Source organism: Manis javanica, chromosome 7 (genome assembly GCF_040802235.1).
Source record: "Manis javanica isolate MJ-LG chromosome 7, MJ_LKY, whole genome shotgun sequence".
Taxonomy (NCBI): domain Eukaryota; kingdom Metazoa; phylum Chordata; class Mammalia; order Pholidota; family Manidae; genus Manis; species Manis javanica.
The window spans coordinates 122,169,855-122,196,209 of NC_133162.1; the positions used below are offsets into that span (position 1 = coordinate 122,169,855).

Below are 26,355 nucleotides of genomic sequence, written 5' to 3' on the forward strand. Positions count from 1 at the left end.
ACATTGGTTAAGAAATGGAAAACACAAAATGAAATATCACCTCGAGTTAACCTCTTCCTTAGAAGGTAAAAAGAGAGGGGAGCATGCCCCTGGGTGGGCATTAAAGGAGACATATGCTAAGCATGCAGGATGAGGATCTGGGATGGAGTTAACAGTTCTCTACTCTGACATGCAACGTTTATCTGCTTTTCCAGAGAGGTAGCTTCCATTCTCCACAGCTTTGTATAAAGCCTTTCTACTGTCCTTTGCTCTAACCCCACATGACTCCCTTTCTTCCTTGTTAACAGGTGATATATAGAGAAAACCTTATTTGTGAGATAGGAACCTACAAGGTTCCTGCTAATTCACCAGGGTCCACAATCCTTTCATTCTCCTCTCTGATGCTTTCCCGTCTGTGAACTGGTGTCTTCCTGCATGCTCTGGACTTTATACCTGCACATGTGCTAAGAGCCTCCTCTCAGATGAGTATTTTCTTTCTCTTCTCAACTTCCACCTTCTCCCTCTCTTCTGATCCCTTCCTATTGGCATTAAACATGCCAAATTATCTTCCTCTTAAAAACACAAATGCATTTGTGCACAAATCTTCCCTTTATTCCAAATCCACTTCTAGCTACACGAGCTCTTATCTTTCTACTCACAGATAAATGCTTCCAAAAATCATCTACATTCTCTGACTCAAGTCCCCATCCTCTGCTCAAGCTCAACATCCTAAGCCTTGCTTATCTGCTAGTCTGAAACTGTTCTTTCTGAAGTCACCAAAGTCAGTCCTGGGACTATATTTAGAATATACGCCTTTGATCTCTTAGCATGACTTTATACCAATGATCACGCTCTCTATTTTTAAGTATTCTTGCTGTTGGACTCCATAACATTACATTGTCTTGTTTTTCTCATCCCTTGATAGCTTTTGCCCAATCTCATTTGTGGGCTTATCTTTCTTTCAGATCTGTGCTCTATATGATTCTTTGTGGCACCCCCTTTTTTTCTCACACATTCTCACTCAAGAAATTTTACCAATTTCCATGTCATTAATTAAAACTGATTTGCTAACTCCTTCATTGTTACCTTTCCTGAAATTCAATTCTTATTCTCACTTGCCTTCTGGGGAGCTGCACCTGTGTGTCCACAGAAGCCTCAAAATTGTCAAAGTCTACCAGCAAATTTATGAATACCCTATTTGTTTCTGTCATAAACTTAATATATATAACATAATAATATAAAAATTAATACATATAACTCTTAACAGTGGTGCTGGCCCCAGAAACCTTAATCTTGAGTTGCTCTTTGATTTTATCTGAAATGACTATATTATAAGCTCTGTGAGTTTAGGTGTCCCAGGTATCTAGCATGGAAAAAGCTGGAGTTAGCTAGACTAATTAACCTCTCCAATATCTCCAAACAAAGTGGTGGTGGAGGTGGGACTTGAGTTAAAGTGTCTAAATCCCCTAACCATGCTATACACTGCTGAATGTTTAGAAAAAAACATATTTTCCATATTTTTGGCTCTTTGATACAACCATTCATTGTTTTCGTATGTTTGGTATTATTTAGCCTCTTCAGTGTCTCATGAGTACAAGTATAGGCTTTCTTTCATATGATCAATTATCAGTTTGGTTTGGGTTAGAATGAAGAAAGAACTTAGCATATGCTTTCAGGTTTTAGATGAGAGAAAAAGGAGCTTCTGTACAATGGTGATTTGGAGGTTATGGAGAAATATTGGGATGGCCAGGAGATAGGGTGTTTTCCCTATAAAAGAAGAAGAAAATACAGAAAGTTAGGAAAAGGATGGGAGCAACTAACAACTACATGCTACAGAGCCAATTGCAAACTGAAATGAAAAATCCTGGTTAGGAGATTTTTATAATTTAAAAAAAGGAGAATATGAGAGGAAATGAGGTGAATAAAAAAGGAATATAAGAAATATGATAAAGAGAAACATGACTTAAAAATGATCAGAAAAATATAACTTAATAAAATGAGATGAGTGGGAATAATCAGGAATTCAAAATGACATCAAGAAAAATAACTCATGCAGGAGTCAATAGTTTCATTGATTGAGAGACTGCTGCCTGTGTACATATCTGCCAGAAATGTGAAGCCAAAAAAAAAAAGAAAAACAAAATGCTCATTGCTGTTCTGTTGGGGTGGAGCTGAATGGATGTGGGGAATCTGAGTATTTTTATACTGATTGTCGCTTTATGAAGGAGAGAAATCATACTAGCATTTTCTTTCTCAGTTTGAACACTATTTCATTCCACAGAAATTAGTAGATAAGAGATTCTGGAATTAAGCACACTTACGGATTTGTTTGGATGTCAGTCAGGGAATAGAGTGTATTTACCATGCTTATCAAAATCAAAAGAAAACATTATAACCATTCAGTTACATAAATAGTGAAGGTTTTCCTTGAACTCAACAGATGTTATTGATCTTGAGTCTTTGTACTTTTGCCATTCAAGCTATAAAACATAAAACCTTTGTCTTATGAAAATTTATGAGCTGTTTGCTTTCAGAATTTGAATCTTGACTCGAAAAATAACTGTAATAAAAAGCTATTAATAACTCATTGTTTCTTACTGCTCTAATATAAACTATGAAGATCTCATTTCTAGAAGGGAAATCTAACAATTGAGGTAAACTTGAGTAGGATGATACTTGCTTCTCTCCTGCCCCCCCCCCCACCCTACCCCAACCCCCGACTATATTCCCCATAGATAATTGCTGGTGAATAATACTGAAGGCAATTTTTCCCCAGAAGTTGAGTTAATTAACAGCGACTGGTACAAAGTTATAAATGCAGATACATTTTTTGATGACTCAGAGACATGATATTATTTAGTTATTGCATTAAAATGATAAATAAGGTCATTTAAATTTTTAGTTTTAGATTAGACATTTAAAAAACAGACTGTAGGGTGGATTGTATTAGTTGTATACTACATCTACTTTTTTCTTTTTGGCCACTGAATGAAAACAAATACTAGGGTGCTTGTTTTTAACAGGGAGGTTTTTTTGCTCATGGTAATTTGATTTTTGAATCTAATCATTTTTGTCATTATCTCAATATTTTTTCAGATTACATTATATTATTGATAGCAGACCATTTTTTTAATAGCAACAATCACTGTTGTTCTCATATATTTGAATGAACAAGCCTTTTTAACCTAAATTTTATAGAAGTGAAGAACATTTTGGCATCTGAGTAGGTATGCAATGTATTAAGATTTCCTTACACAAGTGGAATATAAAATTCATTTGTGTTTTTTGTCTGTAAAAGCTTAGGTGGATTTGATGGCATGAAGGCTGCAAGAGTGAGAATGATTAGAAGTGAGAATTTCGATAATCACTTTTTAGTATTGGTCCTGATGTGTTTAAGAGGGTGTTTATTTGGAAGGAAGGCCGTAGTCAGAAAAAAATAGATCCTGAATTTTGGGTGAGACTCCAGGATTGGAAAGTTAGCCTCTTTCTCAAAAGGAATGTGGAGTTTTAATAGAATTTGACATGTGGGGCAAACTTTATCTTTCCAAAGTCACATACATTCTATAATACTGGACAGGCAAGTAAGAGAGAAATTTGGAAACAGAATACTTAAATCAGGCTTTATTCTAATGGGAGGTTCTGCCTTCCTTCTCTCATTTTTTCTGTTTGGTGAATTGCTTTTGACAATCTTTTGGGTCTATTACTCTCTATTTGTTATATGTCATCATAACTGTGTGTATGCCTGTGTACTCACCTATGCATATGTAGAAATACCACATGACTCAGAATTTTGTTTTATCCATTATTATTGGTGACTTTCTTATTTACTTAAAATAACAAATATATTTTTGCATCATTGAGATAAATTTCTGGATAATTTGGAAACTAACAAAAATACTAAGAGGAATGCAAAAAAATTCACATATGCTCACTTATTCCTTCTAGTACTTTTATGGAAGATAAAAAAATAGTTGTTAGCATCAACACCCAAAAGACAAACAACAACAAATGCTGGTAAGGATGCAGAGAAAAGGGGAACCTTCCTACACTGTTGGTGGGAATATAAATTAGATCAGCCATTATGGAAAGCAGTATGGAGGTTCCTCAAAAAACTAAAAATAGAAATGACCATTTGACCCAGGAATTCCACTCCTAGGAATTTACCAAAGAATACAAGATCCCAGATTCAAAAAGACATATGCTCCCTTAGGTTTACTTCAGCACTATTCACAATAGTTAAGATATGGAAGCAATCAGTAGATGAACGGGTAAAGAAGATGTGGTCCATATACACAATAGAATATTATTCAGCCATAAGAAGAAAACAAATCCTACCATTTGCAACAACATGGATGGAGCTAGAGGGTATTATGCTCAGTGAAATAAGCCAGGCAGAGAAAGACAAGTATCAAATGATTTCACTCATCTGTGGAGTATAGGAACAAAGAAAAAACTGAAGGAACAAAACAGCAGCAGACTCACAGAACCCAAGAATGGACTAACAGTTACCAAAGGGAAAGGGACTGGGGAGGGTGGGTGGGAAGGGAGGGATAAGGGGATTAAGGAACATTGTGATTGGCTCACACAATATAGAAGGAGCACGGGGAAGGAAGTATAGCACAGAGAAGACAAGTAGTGACTCCATTGCATCTTACTGCGCTGATGGACAATGACTGCAATGGGGTATGTGGTAGTTACTTGGTAATGGGGATAATGTAGTAACCACAACATTGCTCATGTGAAACCTGAGCATAGGAGTGTATATCAATGATACCTTAATAAAAAAAATAGTTGTTAGTGTAGTACATAAACAAGTGAGTAACTTGATCTGTTTAATTTTCTATTATCACATAAGCTTTTCTTATGTTATACAATTTCATAACTTTCTTAAAGTTGCATAATACACTGTCAATTAATTATGTATCTATTTTGAACTGTTTTTAATAATGTTGTCATAACACCTCTGTGTTATGAAGACTTTATGAAGACTTTTCTCTAATATAGGGTTTTTTTAAAGCTCCTGTTCAGCAGGGAAATTACTCATTCAAATTCTATGAAATTCTTAGAAAGTAGGTAAAAAAAATTATACTTAAATTCAGTAAACCATATTTCTTTCCAAAAAGTTTCTACAAATTTATATGTTTTTATCAACAATGTAAAAAGGACCTATTTCATCCCACCTTGCTAAAATATAATTTTGTCAGTATTTAATTTTAATTTGCAGCTCTTTAATTAGCACAATCCCTAATTAAATTAATTAGTAGCTTTCCTAGATGATAGGGAAAATTTTGCCTTGTTTTAGGTTGTCTATTCATATGATTGTGTATATAATGGTAATTTCTGCTCAATTTTTAGCTTTTGTAAAGAGGCATTATATCTTTCCCCTTATTCATGTATTTTCAGCAGATTTCCTCACTTCGTAGTATTTTTGTGTGTCCTATTATTGGATTACATGCTCCGTTATATTAGATTGCTTTATATTGATTAACTAGTTATAGTCTTTAGCAAATTCATATGACAAGTTTGCTTTGTTAATAATATGAATTTTCATTCATTGGGAATATAATAATTTTACTGTACTATTAATTGAGGACTAATTATTCAATATTCTAACTTTCAATTCTTTATTTACTTCTTCCCTCTAATTGCCTGTCATTTAAAGCACTTAATTAATGATTAGTAATTTCACTGGGAAGGTTGTAGGAAATAAAAACCAAAAACTGATGTAAGTCAAACTAATAAGTAAATACATAGATTTAATAAGGTGGGCTTTTTTTTTCTTTTTTGGAATGAAGGAAGTTGAATACTCCACAATAATACTTTTGATTTATTAAAGGTGTGCATTTCTCTGTTGTGTGAGTTATGGTAAGAACATTCACCAAATTAAAATACTCAGGCAGGCAAATAATTTTTTCTTACATTTGTGCCATTTTAAGATAACACTTCAGAAAGGAACTCTAACCCATTTTATTTCTGTGGTCTTTTGTGGCCAAGTCCCTTCTGCATTCTTTCCTTTACCCTTTGGTGCCCTAAAGTTCTGGACTTTTCTTTGATTCTACTTCACTTTCTTTTTGCCTTCCACTAATTGCCAGCTAGGGCAGAGTGACTCTGATGCAATTTTACAAGATAACTATTATTCTTTATTATCTTCTACAAATAAATGTCTTTGTTTGGGAAAGGAAATCTGGAGAAGAAATAGTCACATTACCCTACATATTTTAAAGAACGAACACTTGCAGTTCACTCCTTACATCGTTTGTCATGAAGAATTCAGAAGCCTTGAGGCCAGCTAGGAAGCTGAGGTTAAGATTTTCTAATGGTTTGATGTCTCAGTGGAACCATTTATTTTCTTTTTAATCATGTGATTTATGGCACAAGATCGCTAGCTCACTGGTAGATGTCTATTGGGAACTGTCTAAATGTTTCTGCTGTTGTCTTAAATCTCTAGGTTTTATATTCAGTTAAACATTTTGGATTTCTGTCTTCCCCTCTTGAATGAACAAGCTTAAACCACTGATATGCAGTGTTATATGATGAATACTGAATAGTCATTAAATACACCAAAAACAAATAAGGGATGAGGAATTTTTAGGTTGATGAATATAGTTGTCAAAATAACTTAATTTCATTCTTTTTGAAGGTCATATATTGTTTTTTACAAGCTTTCTTTATGAAGACTTAATTTCACTATGATTTAATGTTAGCCTGTTGCTTGTAAGGTCTCATTAGCATGTTTTTTAGGCTTTGACATTCATAGCATATTCATAAATGGATTTCCCTATATCCAAGCTTGATAAAAAGAGCAATGTGTAACAAACTGCCTTGATAAACAGCATCTGCCTTATAAACATTCTCCATAAAGTTTCACTCTTCTTTCAGTCTCTCTACTCCCATTAATTATGGTTGTTACATTGTCTCAACATTAATAATTACATATAATAACTATCATTAAAAAGAGTTCTGCATTTTGGAACCACTCCTTATATTTCACTTACCTCTTTTTTGTCCCTACCCAGATGCTCTTGTCTAACTTTTCTACAGGATCCTAAGCCAGAAGGCAGCGATGGTGTCTTTCTATGTATTCTATCCTGAGTGCCTAGCACAGTGTTGACATCTAGACCCTCAACTGTTTCTATAGGTTAAATGAAAGGAATACTGTACTTTTTATAATTAAGGTAATAGTCTTGTTCTGAAAGTAATACATGCTTATATTAAAAAACCAAACCTACAGAAGACTATAAATCAGTTCTACTCCTTAGAGGTTATCATGTTTAGGTGACAAACAAAGCAGCAGTTGGATTGCCAGTCTCAGAAGTTACTTCACTTAGGCAGGCCATGTGATCATTTGCCAGGCTTTGATGTGGATCTTGGTGACAAAGAGAACAGGAATTGATCCTCCCTTTCATCCACCTGTTGGGATACAATCTGTTTCCTCCCCAGGTGTCAGGATTGTTGCTTTCCCCCCACAGCCATGACATTTGGTGTGCTCCCGCTCATTATATAACTTTACCTCATTTTTTTTCAATCATCTCTTACTCTGACCCAGATCTTTCACACGCAAGAATTAACTGTGAGTGGGACAAGGCTGTTTTGACAAGAATTAAAGATACGTCCAGTGTTGGCCCACATGGGCTCTTATAGGGCCATGCAGTTAGCAGTGTATACAATCAAGAGCATATTACCTTAATGTTCTAGGGCCATGCCAGTCCAGCAAGAAAATCAGGTGACTGAGTCAGAATTAAGTTGAATATTCTAGGCTTCCTTTGTCTGGGCTGTCACCTGGTGGTATACCAGTCAGGCTTGCTTGGGGTTGCTTTTAGGGGAAGAAAAACACACCTTGTCCAGGAATGACTTTGTTCAGGGGAAAGCCTAAATTTATTGAGTCAGTTGCGTTGTTCAGGTTGGTGGACCAGGAGGTAATTAGAAGGTTGGTCAGATATCTCTGTCAATGTACTTTTGAGGAAATCCTTCCAACATTTAGCAAAATGCTTTGAATGGTAGGGAGTACAGAAATCTGATACCTTCAATATCATTTCATTGTTGAGCAGCCTTTGTGATGAAAGACACACCATTATCATATGGTAGATGGCCTGGAAATCAGAAAACATGAACCAGTTCAGTTTCATAGTCCACAATGGTGTGGCCAGAGGTGGCTGACTGGACCAGAACAGCAACACTGTGACCTGAAAACAGGTAGAATGATGACTTGGGTGCCTGTACCAAACAGAGCAATAGGTGGAAGCTCTATACCCCCCATCATCCTTTAACTTCTGAGCCATTCTTGGACAGGCCTTCTGTCCACTCTGGTGTCAGAACACCCCTGCCTTACTCATCTTCTTTTCCTGAAGCAGCTGAGGTTGGGATAGAGGGCACCAGAAGTGTCAGAGGGCATGAAGGGAGAGAAAAGCTTTATGCCAGTGAACAAGTGTGCGTTTATTTTCAGTTTAGAGTGACCACTCACCCATGGCTCAACCAAATGTTGTACTTTCAGTTTTCATTATTATTATTGCTAATACTTATTTAATTTTCTCCACAGTTTTATAAGACCTCTTTCTTCTCAATTGTTCTTGAATTCACTCAAGAAATATTTATCAATCACCCACTTTGTGCCAGAAACTGTGGTATTTTAAGGGTAGCATGGAGAATAGAGAATATAATTCCATGGGGGAAGTAGACAATACATAAATGAATATGTACTAGTGATATACACTCTGAATAAACTACATAAGCTTATAGTATAGATGGTGAAAGGGCCTTATTTTAGATCAGTTGGTCCAGAAAAGAACTCTCTGGGGATATATGAGCAGAGATCTGAATAAAGGGTGAGAGATCTGCCATTGAATTAAATAGGGGATTAGTGTTTCAGCGGGAACTTCAAGCATGAAGATTGTATGGCAAGTAAAGGAGAGAAAGATAGAACATAAGGTCTGAAAGGTGGCCAAGGTCCAGATTTGGTTAAGGGTTATAGGCTAAGATAAGGATTTGGAATTGATTTAAATTTGATAGATAATGAACAAAACAGAGGAGAAATCTGATTAGGTTTAAATTTTAAGAGGACCAACCTGCATTCTGTGTGAAGAATAGATAACTGTGGGAGAAGATAAGGAACAGCTATGACTGAGCGATCCTACTCCTAGGCATAAACTCAAAAGAAATGAATGCATATGGTCATACAAAAACTTGTACCTGTTTGTCCATAGCTGCATTATTCATTATAATCAAAAAATGGAAATAACCCATATGTGGACCAATGGACAAATGGGAAACTAATAGGTGGTATGTCCATACTGGTGGTATTACCCACCAGTAGAATAGTATTTGGCAAAGAAAAGAAATGAAGTACTGTTATATGCTATAACATGGATAAATCTTGAAAATATTATACAAAGTGAAGAAGGTGGTCACAGAAGACTACATATTTTTTTTTATTGAAGGGTAGTTGACACACAGTATTACATTAGTTTCAGGTGTACAACACAGTGATTCAACATTTATATACATGATAATTCTAGCTACCAGCTATCACCATACAAAGTTGTTACAATATTTTGACTATATTCCTTATGCTATACATTACATCCCAGTTACTTATTTATTTTACAATTGGAAGTCTGTACTTTTTTTTTTGAGAGGGCATCTCTCATATTTATTGATCAAATGGTTATTAACTACAATAAAATTCTGTATAGGGGAGTCAATGCTCAATGCACAATCATTAATCCACCCCAAGCCTAATTTTCGTCAGTCTCCAATCTTCTGAAGCATAATGAACAAGTTCTTACATGGAGAACAAATTCTTACATAGTGAATAAGTTACATGGTGAACAGTACAAGGGCATTCATCACAGAAACTTTCAGTTTTGCTCATGCATTATGAACTATAAACAATCAGTTCAAATATGAATATTCGTTTGATTTTTATACTTGATTTATATGTGGATACCACATTTCTCTCTTTATTATTATTATTTTTAATAAAATGCTGAAGTAGTAGGTAGATGCAAGATAAAGGTAGAAAACATAGTTAAGTGTTGTAAGAGAGCAAATGTAGATGATCAGGTGTGTGCCTGTAGACTAAGTGTTAATCCAAGCTAGACAAGGGCAATAAAACATCCACAGATGCAGAAGATTTCTCTCAAAACAGGGGGGGTGAGGTTCTAAGCCTCACCTCTATTGATCCCCAATTTCTCACCTGATGGACCCCTGCGACTGTGCCTGTCTTAGGTTGTTACTCCCTTGAGGAATGTCACCCGTCTCTGGCTAACCAGTCATCTTCCGGGGCCATACAGGGAAATGTAAAGTTGGTAAGTGAGAGAGAAGCCTTATTGTTTGAAAAGGTTAGCTTTTTACTTCTTTGCAGATTTATGCCCTGTGGCTTCTATGCCCAGCATTTGTCTTCAGGTATCTTTACCACTTGGAAGAATTATGATACTTGGTAAATTTGATATGAGGCACGAATTCTATTTAAGGGTTGTAATTAGGAAGGAAGAAGAAAAGCTATAGAAGTAGCAGGTGGAAGAAAACCTGGGAAGATTGATTATTTCTTTGACATATAGAAGACTACATATTGTATAAATCTATTTTATGAAATGATAAGAATGGGAAAATCTATAGAAAACACAAATTAGATTGGTGGTTGCTTAGGGCTGGGGCAAAGGAAAGATTGGGAGGTTATGTCAAAGGGGAGTCGTTTCCTTCTGAGATACCGAAAGTATTCTAAAACTGATGGTGGTAGTGATCGCACAACTCTGACTATATTACAAGCCATTGCATTATACACTTAAAACGGATGAATTGTATGGTATGTGAATTATATCTCAATAAAGTTATTAAACTTTAAAGATATTAAGTCAATTGGTCAAGGTGTTGATGGTGGCTTGACCTAGAGTGGTAGCAGTGGAATTGGTGAGAGTGGGGTAAATCTGAAGGTAGAGCTGATAGAATTTGCTGTCAGATCAAATAAGGGTTATGAAAGAAAAGAGTTGCCAGGAAGGTGTACAAGGATTTTTGGCTAAGCTATGTCAAATAGTGCTTAGAAGTTATGTAAGAATGCTTAGATTTGGCAATGATCATATCAAATCAGGGTTCCACATAGTGGCAGGGGCCAAAGTCTGTTGTGTTTAAGAGAGAGTGAGAAGGTAGGGATATGGGATGTGTAAACAGTGGTAATATATAATTACTTCCAGAAGTTTTGCATTAAAGCTGAACAGAGAATTGGAGGGATAGCTGAAGACAGATGTGGTGTCAGATTAGTTTTTAAGATTATTCGTATAGTATCTTTGTACTGTTAGCAATGACTTATCTATTAGAGAAGAAAAACTGATACAGAAGTGACAAATGCATCATTAAAATCTGTATGTGAGAATATATGAGAGCAGAGGGTGTTGCACTTCCAAAGGTACCATTCATCCCTTGTAACACATGGAATTGCAGATTTAGGGGTGTTATAGAGACAAGCAAGTTAATACATTCAGCATGGCACTTCACACAATTCTCTTCTGATTGCTTCTGTCTTCTCTGCCTAATGTGGAAGGGTGCTGATGAGATGAGAGACACAGGCTGAGAGGAGATGTCACTCTGAGGGAGGCCGACAAGGGGAAAAGTTCTCTTGAGATGTAGACTGACTTGACTGGGAACGGTTGCAGGATTACTGCAGAGCACTGCAAGTCTTCTTGTAGTATGAGTTCATAGATTTAAAATGAGAGCAGGCAGCATATATATATATATATATATATATATATATATATATATATATATATATATATATATATATATATATATATATATATATATATATATATATATTTAGCTGTGGCCATCTGCCTGCATGTAGGAGCGGAGTAAGGGAAGTAAGGGAAAATGGATATAGCCAGGGCATTTGTTTGCTGGGGCTGCCATCACAAAGTATCCCAGAGTGGTTGGCTTAAACAACAGAAATGTATTTTCTCATAGATTTTAGAAGTCCAAAGTCAGCAAGCAGAGTTGGTTTCATTCTGAGTCCTCGCCCTGTGTTGTATGGATGGCTGGCTTCTCTGTCTTCACATGGTCTTTCCTCTGTGTATGTTTGTCCTAATAACCTCTTCTTATAAGGTAACCCGCCATATGACCTTGTTTTAATCTTAATCACCTCTTTAAAAAGGCCCTGTCTTTTTAAATACAGTCACAATCTAAAATATTGGGGGTTAGGACTTCACATATGAATTTTTTGGGGGGTGTGAGGGGCCCAATTCAGGCCATAGCAATGAGTGCTGGAGTTCTAAAAACTTACATATATAGGACAGAGGGCATGTGTAAGAGATGTGAAATCCTGTACTGAAGTAGTTCACTATTTAGGAAAGAGTGACAGATAATAACCAAATTAAAAAAAACAATTAATTTGTTAATGTATTGGTGGGATGATAGGTTCAAAGAAAAAAAAATTAAATGAGTTAAGAAATAATGGGTGACTAAGTTGTGTGTGTTATTTTATATAGGTTGATAGGAAAGCTCTCCAATGTTTGACATTTGAGCAGGAATGAAGTAAGATCTTGGAAATGAGACAGAAGGCCATGACCATGTCAGTGGGCAGAGAAAACAGCAGGTGCACACACCCCAAGGCATGGTAATGATTGGTATCTGTAAGGAAGACCCAAGTCAGACTCAAGACCCAAGTCGCTGCTTGGGGAACAATGGTGGGAAAGAGATCAGAAAGGTATTTATCAGGGAATCAAATGATACGTACATTAACATTTTGTTTTTGCTTTAAAAAAATGAGGTTTAATTTACACACAATTGTATAAAGATGTGCATAGATCTTCAGTGGATAGTTCAATGAGTTTTGGCAATTCTAAGATCCTGTGTAACTCGTAACCCATCAAAAACTATATGCATTAATATTTGTGAATATATATTTGTAATGCTCTCAAATATTAATACTAAATACATGTGTGATTTATATTAAATGTATTTGTGAATATTAAATATGGTTGTGATGTTCATCTTGTCCCTCCTACTACCTGAATACACATATACTGAATATGCTTCTGGTAGGATGGGCTGAGGATTCGCATTCTTCTCATCCTTTCAGTGACGTTCATCATGATAATTATATTACTGTTACTACTAATAGTAACTATGTGTACTGAGCCACACCTAAGTCCCAGGTACTGTTTGAAGAGCTTTGCATGCATTGATTCATTCAGTACCCATCATGGACTTTGCAGTAGCTATTGTTGTTCATGTTTTGTGAATAAGAAAACAGAGGCATAGAAGATTTAAGGAACTTGAATGGAACCATACCGTTAGGGAGTATTAGAGCCCAGATTCAAATCATGGCATTATAACTCTGCAGTATATGTTTTTAGATCTTATGCTAGGTAGCCTCCTAAAAGTCAAGTTTTATGTTATGAATATTCAAGCTTTATGCAAGTAAGGGCATATATTTTTGCCTCTGTTCCACCATCTTTCCTCATAGGCGTTCATTTAACATTTTCCTTTCCTGCTTCTTTCTCTCCTGGTGTATCTTCCAGTGTGGTGTGGGTTTATGGTGAACCCTGTGGTTTAGGTTGAGGGTGGCCCCCAAGTCTACCTTAATTTTGGGTCCTCATTAAAAGATCAGTCTTCCTATCAATCAGACTTGTAGCTTATTGAGAGGTTTTTTTTTTCAGTGCCTGCTTACTAGATTTATCAGTCCATAAACCAGCTTTTTGAAATTGTCCAGTCATCAGCTCACAGAAGCTACTGTGTAGCTATTTAAAACATTTAAAGCATGTTGGGTGCCTGCAACTTCTGGGAGCACTACCAGCAGTCTTATACTAGTTCCAGGATCCTCTGGCAGCCTCCCATACAGCCTCATAAAATAGACCGAATACATTTGCACCTATTATGCAGTTTTCTACAAAAGAAAAATATGACTATAGATAAAAATATGTCTAATAGCAGCTGAACTAGACTCCCTGTGCAAGTGGTAACCTCCTCATTTAAAACAAAAACTTTTTTCTTCTTATTTTAATAACATATTTACCAAACTTCTAAGCCTTACATAGATTTTATTTTTTATATATGAAGTCTATTTTTGATAAAGATAAGAAAAAATGGTGCATAGCTTCAAACAAAAATCTTGTAATATTACATAGAATATGTGGCTGATACCATTATTGAGTGGACAAGACAAAAGGCATTGACTAGCAAGATGGTACTTGATCGTTTTCTAACTCTTGAAGCCTTCCTAGCTGCAGAAATATTTTTAAAGAGGGAAATAACTATACTCTCAAGACTTTGAAACAATTAGAAAAAGGAGCCAGATTTCCAGATAGAAAAGCCTGTAGTTTATGCAAGTTGGTCATGTTCCACATGGGCTTGGCAAGCCAGGGATATTGCAGAACTTGGAATTGGTTTGAGAAACAGAGCAGTGTTTGCACACAAATAGGGGCTAACTGGAATAAAAACATAATACAGATGCTGACTCTCTTAAATAAACCTGGGCCGCCAACTGTGCTTGTGCTGGTTAGTGTTACCGTGTTATGTTGTACCAACCTTCTGCTCCATCAGTTCTTTTCTCATGAAGAGCATTGTAACGCACTGTTACTATTTTACAGGTGTCGGCAGGTAAGGCTCTTATAAATGATAAAATTTAGTATGTTTTCAAGGTAGAGATAGAATTAAAAACTTGAAATATGTGAAGAAAGACTCATAAACAAAAATTTAAAAGGCAACTTCATTTTGTCACATAAAATGGTAAAAGACTTCTCTCAGTGCTAATGTCTTGATATATAGGTTTAGCAGGCTATGAAATTAGAATAATTTGAATAATGCTTGAAGTGACAAGGAGATGTGATTTTCACGTTCTATTAAAGTTTATGTTAAATTCTGATGAACTTCGACTGTTAGGCTGTTAATTAGGAAATGACTTATCTTAGTTTAATATTTAATATTAAGTGACTTCAGATTTTCTATTATAATAATATCCTTCACATTTTCTTTTAAAATTATTCTCATTTTTATCTTGCTTAAGCCTCACATATTTTGTGAGGTAGATAAGTAAAGAAAATAAAACACAGAGGGGCAAATGCCTGTCTGAAAAAGTCATGCTTTCATTTTATGGATGGTGCCATTTGTCTTTTATTATAAATCTTTATTATATAAGATTTAGATATTTTATTATATGATCTTTTGTTTTAAAGTATTCTTTCTATCTGTGGATAGTCCTTCAGTAACAATCAGTATTATATATAATTTTCCATGGGTCTTTTTCCTACAATAAGCTTCATCTTAGGACCAAAGAATGACAGAAAATTTGATAGCTTGAATTATTTCATACCTCATATTCAGTAAAGCTTGCAAAAAGTAAGAGGAAATATATGTAGGGGAATTCCTCCCTTGCTATTCTTCCCTGAGTTCCAATATTTATTTATAATTTTCTTTTACAGAAAAAATGAAGTCAATATGAAATTAAGAAATTAGCATGACTTTTTTCAAAAAACATAACAAGCAAACAAAACTCAATGTCTTTAGATTTGCACATTTTGCATCTTTAAAAAAATGCATGCTGAATAAATATAAATATAATGTAGATTTGAAAGTAGACTGTGTTATACTAATTTTTTATTTGACACTGTATGTAAATTTTGTATTTCTCACTAGTCTGCTTAAGTTGTAACAGGCAACAGGATTTGTGTTGTTTTATGATGCAAAGTCAGGTCATTAATTTAAAGAGCTTCTGCCTCAGCAAATTATACTTTGCTGTTTTTATTTTGAGACAAGTGTTTATGAGATGTTTCAAGTATCTTTGTATTTAATAGCTGTTCTCCCCAAATATTTGTCCAAACTATATTACCTGTCTTATTCACAACAATAATTTATACTTCACATCATACTATTTTAAATGTAGCAAATGATATAAGAATATTCTTGGTTTGATATATTTACTCTACAGATAGAAATGGATTAACCAGGTAGTTATTGCTCAGTGTAGTTTAAATAAAACAAATGTTTATGGTATTAATTCTAAACTGACTTTGCATATCTCTTTATAATTATACACATGTCTGTTATGCCTTTTAGAATTCATGCTTTGGTTATTTTGAGTCACTTTACACTATATACTTTTTTCTCTTCTGATAATTTCTTTGAATGTATGCTGCCCATTCTAAAATACACATCTGTTGTGAATACATTTTGTGCACACCAGATGGAGTTTTTAATGCTACATAATTGATGACTTATTTCACGTAATTGCCTTTTTGAGAATCTGAGAATTTTAAAAATTTCATATCAATATTAATAACTATCTGTTCTGCAAGATACTTTTTAAGCATTATCATACTTAGTCCTCATAGCAAATCTTTAGGTTTGGGATTGTTATTCTCATTTTATAGATGAGAAAACCATGGCTTACAAGGATCCCACAGACAGCAAGGGAATAGACCCAGGCCTATGTGTGTAAAAGGCCAGTTCTTAGCCACTACGATATATGATATCCTAAGATGCCTCCTATCAGCAGTACTGGAACCTCAGAAGTGCTGAATCGGGGTAAATTCAGAGCTGCATTATTTGACAACCTGGTTCTCTACATAATTATGATAGGACTTAGAGGGAAAGACAATACAACTTCAAGAAACAAATAGTTGTCAAGGGTCTAGCAGAATAATGACCGATCTAAGATTAGCCGTTAGACTTTTACCCAACTTGGCCTGCTTATAATTTTCACTTTGGGCTTTTGATTCTGATCTTGAAGACCAAGTACTGATATTTGTAGGGACATTAAGTAAGTCATATAGTTCACATTATATCTACATATGCAAAACAAACTATACAATAATGAAAATTTCTTTTTTTTTTTTAATACAGTGGGATGCATTCTGCATTTATCCTGGAGTTCACCCCTGTGGCGTGGATTTATCAAAGCAGCGTCTGTCTTCAATCTTTGTGTTAACTAGAAACCCAGGGAAGACATGAGGAGATTTGTTTACTGTAAGGTGGTTCTAGCCACTTCACTGATGTGGGTCCTTGTCGATGTCTTCTTACTCCTGTACTTCAGTGAATGTAACAAATGTGACGACAAGAAGGAGAGATCCCTGCTCCCTGCACTCAGGGGTAAGTGCTCACGAGGCCAACACTGCTTTTACAGATGCGAGAAGGGTGGGGACTTCACAGAACATGAAACTTCAGAATGGGAGTGTTTTTAAGCTGTTGAGTTAGAAGAGCATTTTGGCGGAACTATTAATACACATCTAACCATGGGAAAGCTGCTTTCGTTTTCTTGGCCTCTGATATCATGTTGGATGAAATGAGACGAGTTAGGTAACCTGTAAGATACCTTCCAATTCTAACAATTCCAGTGTCTGTGACTGTAAGGAAAGAACAATTTAGTGAACATTCAAATTGGGCAGAATTTTAAATTTAGGCTTCGAGAAGAAAAAGCCTTGAGAGACTGAGCACATAACATAAAAGGGAAAAACTCCTAGAGTGAGATGATGGGATTGAAGCAAAATGAACTACACGTGTCACCCTTTCCAAACCCAACGGAAAAAATAGTTTTTAAGATAAAACACATGTTGGGGCAAGATTTAACTGTGGAACACCATATTGTTGACCTATGTTAAGTGCAAAAGACAACTTTAGGTATATTGTGAAGTCACTTCAACTCATTATTTCCCTCTTTAGAGACTAGTTTCAATAACTGGGTAAGAGTGGATGCTAAAGAAACAGAGTGACTTATATAAATGGCTATTGATTAAGTAAATAATTTTCTTCTGCTTTTTGTTGACATCTACATCTATTACTATATTTCTGAAATATTCCTAGTATATAAATGCTGCTAAAGTACTTATGGGTGCTTGAAATGACTTTCATTCTCATTGAAGTGAACGTTTTTTTCTTGAAATCTGGTTTATATTTTTCTCTGCTTAGCAAGTTTTCTTTATAAATGTGAGAAAACTCTGAGTCTCAATTGAAATGTTTGTACCTTCTGGAAAAGTGAATCTAAATTACTGATTTGAGATTTGTATTAATTTAAAGAATGTACTCTGCCTTTAATGTTACAGATATTTTTGAGGCTATTTATTTATCAAAATATGTTAAAAATTTTTCATTGATATTGTCTGGTTCTATGAAGTTTAGGGAAACAGAAGAGCATTTCCAAAAAGTAATTTTTGTTAAAAGAGTTTTTGGATATCTTGATTGCTTTAGGCTCCAATAATGTTCTTGCTCAACTGGAGAAATTCTGATTTTCTTCCTCTTTTCAAAGTAAGTCTAACTCTTTCACTGTGGTTTTAGGCTAGTACAAAGAATTAAGGGAAAGTACCGAGACCCATTTAGGTAGGTTGTATGCATTTTTTATGCCTTTGTACTAAAATTATTTGAAGAGGAGAACTTTATGATTCCATTGGTGTTTTTTTTTTTGAGAAGGCATCTCTCATATTTATTGATCATATGGTTGTTAACAACAATAAAATTCTGTATAGGGGACTCAATGCACAATCATTAATCAACCCCAAGCCTAATTCTCAATAGTCTCCAATCTTCTGAAGCATAATGAACAAGTTCTTACATGGTGAACAAGTTCTTACATAGTGAATAAGTTCTTACTTGGTGAACAGTGCAAGGGCAGTCATCACAGAAACTTCTGGTCTTGATCACGCATCATGAACTATAAACAATCGGGTCAATTATGATTATTCGTTTGATTTTTATACTTGGTTTATATGTGAATCCCACATTTCTCCCTTATTATTATTATTATTTTTAATAAAATGCTGAAGTGGTAGGTAGAAAACATAGTTTAGTGCTGTAAGAGGGCAAATGTAGATGATCAGGTGTGTGCCCTTAGACTAAGTATTAATCTAAGCTAGACAAGGGCAATAAAACACCCACGGATGCAGAAGATTTCTCTCAGAACAGGGGGTTGAGGTTCTAAGCCTCACCTCTGTTGATCCCAAATTTCTCACCTGATGGACCCCTGCGACTGTGCCTGTCTTAGGTTGTTCCTCCCTTGAGGAATCTTACCCGTCTCTGGCTAACCAGTCATCTTCTGGGGCCATACAGGGAAATGTAAAGTTGGTAAGTGAGAGAGAAGCCTTATTGTTTGAAAAGGTTAGCTTTTTACTTTTTTTGCAGATTTATGTCCTGTGGCTTCTATGCCCAGCATTTGTCTTGAGGTATCTTTACCACTTGGAAGAATTATGATACTCAGTAAATTCGATATGAGGCACGAATTCTATTTAAGGGTTGTAATTATGAAGGAAGAAGAGAAGCTATAGAAGTAGCATATGGAAGAAAACATGGGAAGATTGGTTATTTTTTTGACATATCTTCTTGTAGAGTAACATAAGCATGTATAGGTTTTAAACTACTAATTAAATTGCATACACACATTAACATAGTAGGAATAGAGCTACATAACCAAAGCAGATCTACAATTACCAGCCATCTCCAGTGAAACCAAGAAAACCAGTTAGGCACCCTAGGCATTTGTGAAAACTTATCAATGATATGATGGATATTGTCTAACTGAATTTGAATAGTTTGAGAAAAATCAGACAAATTAAAACAACACATTCCTGGGAACTGTTCACATCCCATATGCTCTTTTAACAGTAGATAGTCTATAGTCGCAAGATTTTGGAGCACTGCAACTTGCACTTCTCCTAATTCTTGGTTGAGTTACGACAGTATAGATCCAGTCAAATTTGTTGTTTTACTGTATGCACAGGCCAGCTTAGATATATCCTTCTTCATTCCCATGGCAAGTCCAGGAAACGGTGGGATGAATGCAGCTAGAACTGCAACAGCACCAGGATCTTTGTTGAAGTTTTTTGATGATCATCTTCTGGAATGACTCTTCCAGAGAATGTTGATGTTGGAAGTTCTTCTTCATATCGTATCTTAATTCGATTTCTGGGTAGCCAAATTAGGCTTTGATCCTCTGTATAAACATAAACAAAACCTTTGCTCACACTTTGATATGCCTTTTATACCATTGTGAAGAACTTATTGGAGGTCACCACACAGGAACTACTTTTTTTTTTTAAGAAAAAGGAATATTATCAGAAAAATGTACCTCCATAGCTGATCCTCTGACAACTTTTAAATGATCAAAATTAACGATATTTATAGCATGCATTAATCAGTGATTTGCAGTTCATTTTATCCTATCAGGGAGTAATCCCCCTTTTCTTTCGTTCTTTTTTTTTTTGTTATCATTAATCTACAATTACATGAAGAACATTATATTTACTAGGCTCTCCCCTATACTAGGTCCCCCCCACAAACCCCCTTGCAGACACTGTCCATCAGCATAGCAAATGTTGTATAATCACTACTTGTCTTCTCTGTGTTGTACAGCCCTCCCCTTTCTCCCACCCCTGCATTATGCATGCTAATCATACTACCCCCTTTCTTCTTCCCTGCCCTTATCCCTCCCTACCCACCCATCGTCCCCAGTCCCTTTCCCTTTGGTACCTGTTAGCCCATTCCTGGGTTCTGTGATTCTACTGCTGTTTTGTTCCTTCAGTTTTTCCTTTGTTCTTATACTCCACAGATGAGTGAAATCATTTGGTATTTCTCTTTCTCCGCCTGGCTTATTTCACTGAGCATAATACCCTCTAGCTCCATCCATGTTGTTGCAAATGGTAGGATTTGTTTTCTTCTTATGGCTGAATAATATTCCATTGTGTATATGTACCCCATCTTCTGTATCCATTCATCTACTGATGGACACTTAGGTTGCTTCCAGTTCTTGGCTATTGTAAATAGTGCTGCAATAAACATAGGGGTGCATCTATCTTTTTCAAACTTGAGTGCTGCATTCTTAGGGTAAATTCCTAGGAGTGAAATTCCTGGATCAAATGGTAAGTCTATTTTGATCATTTTGAGGAACCTCCATACTGCTTTCCACAATGATTGAACTAATTTACATTCCCACCAGCAGTGTAGGAGGGTTCCCCTTTCTCCACAACCTCGCCAACATTTGTTGTTGTTTGTCTTTTGGATGGTAGCCATCCTTACAGGTGTGAGGTGATATCCATTGTGGTTTTAATTTGCATTTCTCTGATAATGAGCGATGTGGAGCATCTTTTCATGTGTCTGTTGGCCATCTGAATTTCTTTTTTGGAGAACTGTCTGTTCAGTTCCTCCGCCCATTTTTTAACTGGATTATTTGTTTTTTGTTTGTTGAAGTGGGTGAGCTCTTTATATATTTTGGATGTCAAGCCTTTATCGGATCTGTCATTTAAAAATATATTCCTCCATACTGTAGGGTAACTTTGTTCTATTGATGGTCTCTTTTGCTGTACAGAAGCTTTTCAGCTTAATATAGTCCCACTTGTTCATTTTTGCTGTTGTTTTCCTTGCCCGGGGAGATATGTTCAAGAAGAGGTCACTCATGTTTATGTCTAAGAGGTTTTTGCCTATGTTTTTTCCCACGAGTTTAATGGTTTCATGACTTACATTCAGGTCTTTGATCCATTTTGAATTTACTTTTGTGTATGGGGTTAGACAATGGTCCAGTTTCATTCTCTTACATGTAACTGTCCAGTTTTGCCAGCACCATCTGTTGAAGAGACTGTCATTTCGCCATTGTATGTCCATGGCTCCTTTATCAAATATTAATTGACCGTATGTGTTTGGGTTAAAGTCTGGAGTCTCTAATCTGTTCCACTGGTCTCTGGCTCTGTTCTTGTGCCAGTACCAAATTTTCTTGATTACTATGGCTTTGTAGTAGAGCTTGAAGTTGGGGAGTGAGATCCCCCCTACTTTATTCTTCTTTCTCAGGATTGCTTTGGCTATTCAGGGTCTTTGGTGTTTCCATATGAATTTTTGAACTATTTGTTCCAGTTCGTTGAAGAATGTTGCTGGTAATTTGATAGGGATTGCATCAAATCTGTATATTCCTTTGGGTAGGATGGCCATTTTGATGATAATAATTCTTCCTAGCCACGAGCATGGGATGAGTTTCCATTTGTTAGTGTCCCCTTTAATTTCTCTTAAGAGTGACTTGTAGAAGGTCTTTCACTTCTTTGATTAGTTTTATTCCTAGGTATTTTATTCTTTTTGATGCAATTGTGAATGGAGTTGTTTTCATGATTTTTCTTTCTATTGTTTAATTATTAGTGTCTAGGAAAGCCACAGATTTCTGTGTGTTAATTTTGTATCCTGCAACTTTGCTATATTCTGATATCAGTTCTAGTAGTTTTCAAGTGGAGTCTTTAGGGCTTTTTATGTACAATATCATGTCATCTGCAAATAGTGACAGTTTAACTTCTTCTTTGCCAATCTGGGTTCCTTGTATTTGTTTTGTCTGATTGCCGTGGCTAGGACCTCCAGTACTATGTTAAATAACAGTAGGGAGAGTGGGCATCCCTGTCTTGTTCCCAATCTCAGAGGAAAAGCTTTCAGCTTCTCACTGTTCAATATGATGTTGGCTGTGGGTTTATCATAAATGGCCTTTATTATGTTGAGGTACTTGCCCTCCATATCCATTTTGTTGAGAGTTTTTATCATGAATGGATGTTGAATTTTGTCGAATGCTTTTTCAGCATCTATGAAGATGATCATGTGGTTTTTGTCTTTCTTTTTGTTGATGTGGTGGATGATGTTGATGGATTTTGGAATGTTATACCATCCTTGCATCCCTGGGATGAATCCCACTTGGTCATGGTGTATGATCCTTTTGATATATTTTTGTATTTGGTTTGATAATATTTTATTGAGTATTTTTGATCTACATTCATCAGGGATATTGGTCTGTAATTTACTTTTTTGGTGGGGTCTTTGCCTGGTTTTGGTATTAGGGTGATGTTGGCTTCGTAGAATGAGTTTGGGAATATTCCCTCCTCCTCTATTTTTTGGAAAACTTTAAGGAGAATGGGTATTATGTCTTCTCTGTGTGTCTGATAAAATTCCGAGGTCAATCTGGCCAGCCCGGGGGTTTTCTTCTTGGGTAATTTTTTGATTACTGTTTCAATTTCTTTGCTCATAATTGGTTTGTTTAACTTTTGTGTTTCTTCCTTGGTCAGTCTTGGAAGGTTGTATTTTTCTAGGAGGTTGTCCATTTCTTCTAGGTTTTCCAGCTTGTTGGCATATAGGTTTTCATAGTAGTCTTTAATAATTCTTTGTATTTCTGTGGAGTCTGTCGTGATTTTTCCATTCTCATTTCTGATTATGTTGATTTGTGTTGATTCTCTTTTTCTCTTAATAAGTTTGGCTAGAGGCTTATCTATTTTGTTTATTTTCTCAAAGAACCAGCTCCTGGTTTCATTGATTCTTGCTATTGTTTTATTCTTCTCAATTTTGTCTATTTCTTCTCCGATCTTTATTATGTCCCTCCTTCTGCTGACTTTAGGCCTCATTTGTTCTTCTTTTTCCAGTTTTAATAATTGTGATGTTAGACTATTCATTTGGGATTGTTCTTCCTTCTTCAAGTGTGCCTGGATAGCTATATACATTCCTCTTAAGACTGCTTTCACTGCATCCCACAGAAGTTGGGACTTTATGTTCTTGTTGTCATTTGTTTCTATATATTCCTTGATCTCTATTTTAGATTGTTTATTGATCCATTGATTATTTAGGAGCATGTTGTTAAACTTCCATGTGTTTGTGAGCCTTTTTGTTTTCTTTGTAGAATTTATTTCTAGTTTCATACCTTTGTGGTCTGAAAAATTGGTTGGTAGAATTTCAGTACTTTGGAATTTACTGAGGCTTTTTGTGGGCTAGTATGTGGTCTATTCTGGAGAATGTTCCATGTGCACTTGAGAAGAATGTATATCCTGTTGCTTTTGGATGTACAGTTCTATAGATGTCTTTTAGGTCCATCTGTTCTACTGTGTTGTTCAGTGCTTCCATGTCCTTACTTATTTTCTGCCTGGTGGATCTATCCTTTGGGGTGAGTGGCATGTTGAAGTCTCCTAAAATGAATGCATTGCAGTCTATTTCCCCCTTTAGTTCTGTTAGTATTTGTTTCACATATGCTGGTGCTCCTGTGTTGGGTGCATATATATTTAGAATGGTTATATCCTCTTGTTGGACTGAGCCTTTTGTCATTATGTAGTGTCCTTCTTTATCTCTTGTTACTTTCTTTGTTTTGAAGTCGATTTTGTCTGATATTAGTACTGCAACCCCTGCTTTCTTCTCTCTGTTGTTTGCCTGAAATATGTTTTTCCATCCCTTGACTTTTAGTCTGTGTATGTCTTTGAGTTTGAGGTAAGTTTCTTGTAAGCAGCATATAGATGGGTCTCGCTTTTTTATCCATTCTAGTACTCTGTGTCTTTTGATTGGTGCATTCAGTTCATTTACATTTAGGGTGACTATTGAAAGATATATACTTATTGCCATTGCAGGCGTTTGATTTGTGGTTACCAAAGTTTCAAGGTTAGGCTCTTTAGTATCTTTCTGCCTAACTTAGCTCGCTTATTGAGCTGTTATATACACTATCTGGAGAATCTTTTCTTTGGTCCCTTCTTATTTGTCCTCCTCCATTCTTTATATGTTGGTTTTTTATTCTGTGCTCTTTCATGTTTCCTTTAACTGCTTTTAGTGGGTAGGTGATTTTATTTTTTTGCCTTTAGTTAGTATTTGGTTGGTCTGCTTTCTTTACTATGATATTATTTTCTCTGGTGACATCTGTTTAGTTTTAGGAGTGCTCCTGTCTAGAACTGTCCCTCTAAAATACCCCGTAGAGGTGATTTGTGGGAGGCAAATTCCCTCAGCTTTTGCTTGTCTGGGAATTGTTTAATCCCTCCATCATATTTAAATTATAGTCGTGCTGGATACAGTATCCTTGGTTCTAGGCCCTTCTGTTTCATTCCATTAAATATATCATGGCATTCTCTTCTGGCCTGTAAGGTTTCTGTTTAGAAGTCTGATGATAGCCTGATGTGTTTTCCTTTATAGGTGACCTTTTTCTCTCTAGCTGCCTTTAAAACTCTTTCCTTGTCCTTGATCTTTGCCATTTTAATTATTATGTGTCTTGGTATTGTCCTCCTTGGGTCCTTTCTGTTGGGAGTTCTGTATATTTCCGTGGTCTGTTCGATTATTTCCTCCTCCAGTTTGAGGAAGTTTTCAGCAATTATTTCTTCAAAGACACTTTCTATCCCATTTTCTCTCTCTTCTTCTTCTGGCACCCCTATAATATGGATATTGTTCCTTTTGGATTGGTCACACAGTTCTCTTAATATTGTTTCATTCCTGGATATCCTTTTATCTCTCTCTATGTCTGCTTCTATGCGTTCCTGTTCTCTGGTTTCTATTCCATCAATGGCCTCTTGCATCTTATCCATTCTGCTCATAAATCCTTCCAGATTTTGTTTCATTTCTGTAATCTCTTTCCGGGCATCTGTAATCTCCCTCTGGACTTAATCCCTTAGCTCTTGTATATTTCTCTGCATCTCCGTCAGCATGTTTTTTATTTTTATTTTGAATTCTTTTTCAGGAAGACTGGTTAGGTCTGTCTCGTTCTCAGGTGTTGATTCTGTGATCTTTGTTTGCCTGTAATTTTGCCTTTTCATGGTGATAGAGATAGTTTGCAGAGCTGGCATGAGTGACGGCTGGAAGAACTTTCCTTGTTGGTTTGTGGTCTTCCTCTCCTGGGAGAACTGTGACTTCTAGTGGCTTGTGCTGGGAAGCTGTGCGCAAACAGGGCTTCTGATTCCTGCCTAGCTGCTATGGAGTTTATCTCTGCTGTTGCTGTGGGCGTGGCTTGCCTCAGGCTGCCTCTCTGTTATGGTGGAGCTGCTTTGGTGGGGGAGCGGCCCGGAGGCTATTTATCTCCATGAGGGTCCTCCCTGCTCCCTGCTGCCCAGGGGATTAGAGTGCCCAGAAATCCCCAGATTCGCTGCCTCTGAACTAAATGTCCCGGGACACTTCCGGCCAGTTTTGGGGTCCCTGTTCCTTTAAGAACTCCAAAAGGCACTCGCAAAAAATAAATAAATAAATAAATTAATTAATTAATTTAAAAAAAAGCCGCTCACTTTTCTTTGTCCCTGGGTGCCAGCCTCAGGGACCCACTCACAGGTCTTGCTGTCCTGTTTCCCTAGTATCCAGCACCCCATGTATGCACTGTGTCTGCGCTCTGGTCCAGATGGCTGGGGCTGTTTGTTTAGCAGTTCTGGGCTCCCTCTCCCTCCCCGCTCTGTCTCTTCTCCTCCCGCCGGGAGCTGGGGTGAAGGGTGCTCGGGTCCCGCCGGGCCAGGGCTTGTATCTTACCCCTTCGTGAGGCACTGGGTTCTCGCAGGTGTTGATGTGGTCTGGATGTTGTCCTGTGTCCTCTGGTCTCTATTCTAGGAAGAGTTGTCTTTGTTATATTTTCATAAATATATGTGGTTTTGGGAGGAGATTTCCGCTGCTCTACTCACGCCACCATCTTTGTTCCACCTCCGATTCCATTGGTTTTTGATAAATTAA

General features: G+C 36.3%; 1 protein-coding gene across 6 annotated transcripts in view; it reads left to right on the top strand.

Annotated features, from left to right (window-relative positions):
* GALNT13 (polypeptide N-acetylgalactosaminyltransferase 13) overlaps window positions 1-26,355 on the top strand; it is a 494,477-nt gene that overhangs the window by 39,860 nt on the left and 428,262 nt on the right. For 5 of the 6 annotated variants that reach the window (XM_073241476.1, XM_036996088.2, XM_036996089.2 and 2 more), the window contains one exon: window positions 16,807-17,052. In XM_073241476.1, the coding sequence (XP_073097577.1) occupies window positions 16,911-17,052 (142 nt within the window). In that variant the 5' untranslated portion in view covers window positions 16,807-16,910. Of the gene's footprint in view, window positions 1-14,468; window positions 14,566-16,806; window positions 17,053-26,355 lie in introns of those variants that run through there. The other variant, XM_036996092.2, reaches the window with a different exon arrangement.